Below are 8,024 nucleotides of genomic sequence, written 5' to 3' on the forward strand. Positions count from 1 at the left end.
TATATATATATATATATATGACATTTTAAGTGCACGCACTCCGTGTTGCAGCCAATATGGCTCTCTTCTCGATCGCTACTCAGAAAGAGGTTTTCAACCAGACGGGTTGGTTATGTGTCTTTCCTAATCATCTGTCTTCATGGAAGGACTGGAATGTAACTGTTGCAGTTGAGGACTTTATCAAACAACGACGAGCTAAATCCTTGAAAGGTTCACAGCGATCCAAGAGTTGAAGGACCATATTCAGCTCGTAACCCAAAACTCAGCTGCCCGGTTATCCAAAGTGTCCGATTGGTGTACACTTTACACAAGTTTCATCTTGAACAAGTACGTCGTGCAGTTTACTTTGAGGATCTTGTGAAGAGTGATGTCAGGCACTGTTGAAGCACCTTGAACTATCTATCTTATATTTGGAGGAAAGATTTAGTGCAGAAGTGATTCCACCAGGAATATCTGTACTTCCTCCTGACCTACTTTCTAGAAAAACGTTCGTATAGTTATGTCTGTGCTGCGCTGAAAATCCGAAAAACTGGTGATGCTAATCAACGCCGATGACATTCTCGACGTTAGTTTCTCCTCAGATTGTTGGCCTAAGTCAGGAAGTTTGGGATACGCTAGCCACGTCTGTACGCTCTTTATTCTTCTTAGCCTGAGACCTTTGAAAATATACACCCTGGTTCTCAACAGCGGCTGACGATCATTGTTGATAAATATGTATGTCACTGGCTAGCCGGAGAAAAACAAGAATCAGGGAAGCTGAGGGTGCGCACCTCCTTTGACATTTTGGACTACTGTCTATTTGACAGTAGTTTCAAAATTGGGTTGCGTACGATAGGACCAACCGATGCCTACCTGGTTGTATTGGGATAGCTCGAGATCAGCTTTTTTCTATCGCTGTGCCGGTAATGTTCCGGAAATGTTGGTTGATTACGTTGCAAGCATGCTGAGAGTTGCTTCTTCTTCCTTGTCGTAGTTTCTCCACTGGTGGTGGAACTATTAGTTCGAGAAAGGCGACTTGTAGATGGTACGTCGGTTCCTTCTGCAGTCAACGAACTTCCTATTATTGGAGAGTGATCAGATTGATTATCAGAGATTGTTGAAGTAAGACGGGCTTCGGAGACTATGTCTAAAGTACCATCTCGGACAGCTCTAAAGGAATTCGGGTCGAGCGATGAATGGTATGAAATATTCCTCAAGTAGTCCTTCAGAAACTCAGCATCCAGTTGTATATATCTGGCGAGAGGATCATCAGGATAAGTAATTGGCGTTTCCGTACACTCATTACAATAGGCAAATTTAGATGGCCGGTGAACTTTTAGTGCGCTGTTTCCAAGCGATCCTGTGGAGGTGCGGTCCCGGGGTCCAGGGTTTGGTGATGCGGAAAAGTTCTCCATTCGGGCAGTTACTTGTTTCATTTCGGGCGAATTTAGATTCGATGTTTCCTGCATAGGCAAGGTAAGTCATTAAAATCAGCTAAATTTCTTTCCACATATCTTTCTAAGCAGTAAAAAGCCTTATTTGACCTCCATCAGGCCTTACCGAAAGCCAATACTCACATGTTTATAGCAACTGGGACGGCCAATCCCACGCATGCTTTAAGTTGCCAAGACTAAGTTGGATCATATGAATTTGAAGGTTAGTCATAAAAATAGGAACTGGCTGATGATATACAAAATGGAATGTTGTTTATTTGAAATCCCGGTTAGGAATACAATATCACTTCTTTCTTTGACGATCGAGGAAAATCTTTCCCAAAACCACAATCAGTTTCGCTGTTCATGGGTCTCATTTGATTATAGTAGTATCTGAATTTCCATCAGCCTTATTTCCCATGGAAAAACCGAGCCAAAAATAATGTTTTCAATCAATTGGAAAAGGTTCAGAACCGACTGAGTTATCGTTTCAGAAGAGCTTGATAAACGATCGGTAGTTTTTATTTGGGCAACGTTTCGCTTCTGACACAAACGCTTCATCAGGCCAAGTATCAGGTCACCAAATTGGCCAGGTTATAAGACTGACAGGGGACCAATCAGTAAGTCAGTCCTGTTCAGAGTATCACCCTAGATCAGTGTTGAGTATCAATTAACGGCTTTTGTCGGTTAGTGAGGTTGTCAAAATCTTGCTTTGGTGGATTGGGGGAGTTTCAAATTAATTCTGATTGGGTTAGGTTCGCTAATCTTCCACTTCAGGATGCTTCAGCTGAGGATTCCCCTCGGCTGCCATTGGTGGATCTTCCCTGGTCTTTGTGGCGCCGTGAGTGCTCGGACAGTTTAGTTTGAGGGGGGTTGAGGTCAACTGGAATTCATATGATGACCACTCTTCCTTCTGATGCCCAAATAAAAACTATCGATCGTTTATCAAGCTCTTCTGAAACAAAAATAATGTTATTCCTATTGCCTGGAGGTCCAAGTGAATATCTCGCTTCTAGAGCTTTCAACTGAAAGAGTGGAACACAGGCCGCCTCGCGTGCCAATAGCAAAGGGTCTCAAGATATCGGAGTATTTCCCTCCTTATAATAACTTTCGAAACGTGTTGTTCCAAATGGAAGACGGAGCGGAATACGCCAAATATTCGTTTCGGGCGAGCATAGTAAATGAGAATCTGTTGGGTCCTCTGCTAGTGCCAAGTCTGTTTGCAACCGATTGTACATCCCCACTGTCTTTTGAGAAATCACGTGATTATCATTATTTGAAAATAAGTAACTGGCCATATGTGAGACCGGAGATATTATTTCACTTGAGACTTCGATGGTACCAAAAGCGCCAATTTGGTAACAACTCTGTGCTGTTTGGTCATCTTAACTTAGCTGAAAGTTTTGTTTTCCTGCATTAATCACAAAAGGTCGTCGTTTGGCTCATACTCGGATAAACGAGACCGTCCTGTTTTGTAAACAGTAGAGCAGTTTGAGCCGACTAATGTCGGAAACTGTCTGCTGCCTCGCTCTCAAGCACGCATCTTCGAGTTATGGGATTTAATAGCGCCAGAACAGCGGAGTGCGCCCATTCGTATACCAATGTGATGGAGGACTAATCTGGAACCCAGCTGAATCGTTTAGGATGTTTGTTTTAAAAATCACAAACGAGAGATTCAGCTGGGTTCAAAGTTTTCAGACCAAATTGGTACGCAAATGAGTATATTTGGCTGATTTCGTGCAATTTGCTTTCAAGTAGAACATAAGGTTGACGGAAACTCGGGAACTGCACCTGACTGGTGAGGCCCAAGAAGAGCGAAACCGGTCATAGGCTGTTGAAGAATTTCCAGCAACCTCATGAGCAGTTTATCACGTTTATACGTGTGTCGCGATATCTTGAATATTGCAGCGAATGAAAGATAGGGCGACCTGGTGCAGCACATTCAGTTACCTTGGAACATCACAAACGAGAGATTCAGATGGGTTCCAGGTGAGTCTGTCGAAAAACCAAATTAATTTGCAAGTGAGTGTATTTTGCTAAGTATAAACTGTATTTGAAAGAATCTTGGTTTAAGCAGTCACGGTTACCACTACCATTCCCTACCAAATCAAGTTTGTTCAAGTGGACCGGTCGACTGAGTAGATAAGCTCGTGTTTGTGGGCAACTGCATAAATCAGGGCGGACTGGCGAGAGAGGAAATGTTATCTCGAATTTGGAAGTCCAGGGCCGCGTTTGCCAAACTTCGGCACTTATGGCTTTGATGTGACATCAGCTTGACTGTCAAGGGTAGAGTGGACGATGCCGTGGTCCGATCTCTCCTAATTTATGGGTAGGAGACGTGACTGCTGCGTGTGGACGGTCTCAGGAGAATATCTGTACTTGATTATCAGTGCCTCCGAAGCATTTTGCTGGTTCGTTAGGATCATCAAGCCAGTTATACTGTGGTAAGCTAGATGGTCTACGGAATGTCATCTATCCCACCATAGATCAGCCATTCGTAACTGCTGCGTGTGAAAGGTCTCAGGAGACTATCTGTGCTTGACTGTCAGTGCCTCCGGGGCAGTTTGCTGATCCGCTATGATCATCGAATCAGTTATGCTGAGGTACGCTAGATGGTCTTCGGAAAGTCATCTATCCCACCATAGATCAGCCATTCACACTACACAGGTTCATCATCATCATCATCATCATCATCATCGTCATCATCATCATCATCATCATCATTGTCAGCTGCAATAACCGCGTACTTGTCGTACAGTGGTTGTAGCTGCCACAGTTTCGTTCACCAATGATTCGGCGACGTGGGGTAGATAGCTGCGTATTGGAAGCGGGAAATGATGAACTGCGCAAATACAACACTATCAGTGGAGTGTTAATTAGGGGGGAGGCGGATTGGGAAGGGAGCTATGCATTGAAGACAATTGGTTGGATGCACGAGCGCCATTGAGGGCGCAATCGGTCCATGTCTGACAATGTCCTAGTATTGGTACAATACATTGATTACCAGTACATTAGCTGAAGGTACGCATAAATGCGACTCACTTTGTCCCTCAGGTCCCCCATCATGTTGGCCCGCTGAAACTGAAAAATAGTCAAAACAAATTCACATTTATGACAAAATAAAGATAAAATACTGTATAGGGGCTGGGTTGGACTACGTCAAATTTTGTAGCAGCGACATACGGATTAAAAGCTTTCTTTTCCCAGTAAGTGCTGAAAAATTTCCAGGCTTTATAGGAGTATTTCATCAGTTCAGTTTAGAAATATCTGTCTCAGGTCGTAAGTAGACACAACGACTTGATCTCAACTTTCGGGTACCCTTAGTCAGAGCGACAGGATGTTTCATGAGAAGGAAGCGCGCAGACATATCCAGCTTTCCACATTGCATAAGCTAACATTAGGTTTCTTCAAGCCTGGACAAGCTAAATGTTTTTGGAATGTGCCTATGACAACTGGTCAAGCCCATCTCTTCATTAACACACCTAAGGATACTTCCAGTAGCCAGAAGATACCTGATATCTCTGAAGTTCCACCATCAGATGGCCAGCTAGGCAAGGAGTTGGGAGAGATCATTGCACGCATTTGGACGCAAATGCCGTGTCTAACACCAGCGTTCTTCTAAAAGTCATCTGGGGCATTGAACTTTCAACTTGTAGTTAGAGTAGCTTCTAAGGCCTTCAGAATAACTTCAGATCTGGACCAGCAAGTGCAGTGCTCTAATGCCTGACTTGTTTCCATCCTGAAAGTCCTTGGTTACAAACGCGGATATGTATATGACATTTCCCGACAGGTGAACTAATAACCAGCGCTAAATAAGAGGAAATCCTCACCAGAGTCCGGCACCAGCTACCCACGGCACTGTGATAAATGTATGCGCCCATGGATGTCTGTTTCATGTGGAATTATCGTAACAGAGTGAACTCAGTTAACTTGTTCGGTGGCTTGTAGCAGGCAGCCTTTTGGAAGTAGATAATATAGACCGAACAGCGTGAGAAGGGTGAGATTCTGATGAAACACGACGGGTGGGCTTATCTCGAAAACAATTTGTTTGTCAGCTGGTGTACATTAACGTAAACCTGAAAGCCCCGTTCAAAATTCACATTGTTCAAGATCCACTTATGAAGCGCCGTATAACATTCTACATCGACATTGTCTGCATCTGCTTTGCCTTACATTGGCCACATCCGGGCCTCCTGAACCTCGCTGTTGCAAGTGGAATGAATTATTGCATTGCCGCGCTGCATATCGAATACCGGTGTACCGCGCATATTGTGGACTTCCGTATGTTCCCAAGCCCGTTTTTCGGTTCTCACTGCTGCCATTGTGGTACACTTTACACACTTTACAGCCCTGCAGGGATTTGTCTAAATAAAATATCAACCCTTCCCTGCCGGTGAAACGTCTTGCCATCTTTCTGACAGTCCCGTTCGTAATATCCCATTGTGGTACACTTTACACACTTTACAGCCCTGCAGGGATTTGTCTAAATACCCTATTTAGAAAAGTACTGTGGTTCCATGGTCCACACGATCGTCGGTTATCTCTTCCAGCTCACCACAATGTGAGGTCAGGTGGAAGTCGTTTTGGAAAAACGAACCCCTACACAGGACAAATGACCACAGAACCGCACACCTTATTTGCTGGAAACAAAAGGGAAATAACCAAAGCTACCGGAAGTGCCGATCGATATCTGGGGCTGGTCAACTATTGGGTGATGGAGTGACATGAGCTCGACAGATGACGTGGACTGGATCTGGAAATCGGGGGAGTGTTGGGGTGGGGACTATGAATCCCACTAGACGGCTTAGATGGTGGACAGTGGTAAGCATCTATTATGAATAAGACGGTGTTATAGCTGATATGAAACGTAGTAGAGTGGAATCATTATCAGAAGTGATGGATGGCCCGACCAGACCCCGCTTACCCGGCTCTCGCAGTACTAGCCCATCCGTACGGACAGTCAGCTGTAAACCTCATATGAAGGACACCAGGCTAAGCGGACATTGAAGCAAATCTTCTTAAAGTTTGTCTGACAAACAAAACTTCCAAGCGGGTACAGCACTGGTTTACTAGAAATGGATTTATTAGTTGCTTCTTTTTCTTCCCTCGAAAAGCGATCAACCTTGTAGCCCAGTCAATTAAACTGATGGAGTTTTTACGCCAAAGGCAAAACAATGTCTACAGATATCTTGGATCCTATATGTGAGCGATGGCCTGATGCATAATCGGCTAATATACTGGTCCTCATCATCATCGTCCACTACAGAATATCAGTATTCAACACTGATGCTTCGGTTTCATGTTGCTATGATTTATTTGAAAGACTTATTGTGAAGAAAAGAATAAAACTGGGTAAGGAGGGGCTTGTTGACAGCTTGCCATAAACACTCATAGGTGCTGACACATCCAGATACTCATTCAGGCAACTTAGAAACTGACCACAAGAATGCCAGTGACATCGATTGGCACTTTCGACCAGGAGCAGTAAGGATACAAAGGCGATTCCTATGTAAAGGTGACAGAGGATTAGCTGAGCTGACGGAAGTGAGGAGTACGTGTCAGCCGAGAACACTTTGGAACCAGTCTAGGAACATTAAATTCTTGAAACGATAGGGCGCAGCGATTCTCACAGTAAGATCTCCCTAGCCTAAAGGTGGGCCGAACACATCATTCCTTCCAGTATGCAGACATCCGCGCGTTTTCTCTTCTGTCCGAGGCAGGTCATTAGTTAGGGCGCGACTTTTTTGAAGAAAAGATCCGTGGATCGAACCCAAACCTGACATCCTGACTGCTCCGTCCCCCTCAACTTTGCATGATCGCCTATGGTGATTTGACATAATCTGAGTCATCTATGAGTCTATGAAGCAAGCAAGTACTATTCGATATCTACCAGTCGGATTCTAGCATGTAAACGGCCTTTTCGAATGCCCCCATCGTATCCTACATTCGCTCGGCGGAATTCGGACAAGGGTTCTACAAAAACCAAACAGGCTATCTACGTTTAAGTTGATCCTAGCCGCTGGATCATTGAAGGCTGTTTTGTTTTGAGAAGCAGAAGGTGCTTTTCTGTCTGTTTCAGCTTTTCGGAATGAGTTGAGTGGCCTCGTTGCCGACTGTTGCCGTCAGTAGTCACGAGTTTCGGTTTACAATATGTTGCATGTTGCTCAGCTTAGAAGTAGTTTGGACGCTCAGAAGAATAGTTGTGTACGAGTTTCAACTAACAAAGTCACAATTCCCAAAGGCTAACAATGACACCAGGGTTAGTATACCCATTCGCTGGCTGCATGAAGGTCCGCTCAGTCTCGTTATTAATCGCCAACTATACAATTGGCAGTTTGCTTGCTTTCTACAAAAAATTGTTTGATGATCTGCCTAAGTGCCTTAGAACCAAACAGAAGAACTTTGGTCATAAACCCCACGTGTCATGATGATTACTGTTATATCTGCTGATTCGCCGACCTGTGGTATCTGCTGCTAACCCGCTCCAGTGCCTAGTGCTGGAGAAAAAAGACTCACAGAAAGGAGCGTAACCACTATATTCCGAAAAAGCGGGTGCGGGTGAGTTCGTGCGAGAGCAAACGTTACAACGGCCCCACGCTATTTAAGAATATA

At 44.3% G+C, this 8,024-nt stretch overlaps 1 protein-coding gene across 1 annotated transcript in view; it reads right to left on the reverse strand.

Annotated features, from left to right (window-relative positions):
* T265_14936 (hypothetical protein) overlaps positions 1-8,024 on the reverse strand; it is a gene marked incomplete at both ends in the record, with an annotated part of 44,709 nt that overhangs the window by 8,380 nt on the left and 28,305 nt on the right. The window contains 2 exons of the mRNA XM_009175866.1: positions 853-1,442; positions 4,455-4,493. Coding sequence (XP_009174130.1) covers positions 853-1,442; positions 4,455-4,493 — 629 coding nt within the window. The remainder of the gene's footprint in view (positions 1-852; positions 1,443-4,454; positions 4,494-8,024) is intronic.

This window comes from Opisthorchis viverrini, assembly GCF_000715545.1.
Source record: "Opisthorchis viverrini unplaced genomic scaffold opera_v5_301, whole genome shotgun sequence".
NCBI classification, from domain to species: domain Eukaryota; kingdom Metazoa; phylum Platyhelminthes; class Trematoda; order Opisthorchiida; family Opisthorchiidae; genus Opisthorchis; species Opisthorchis viverrini.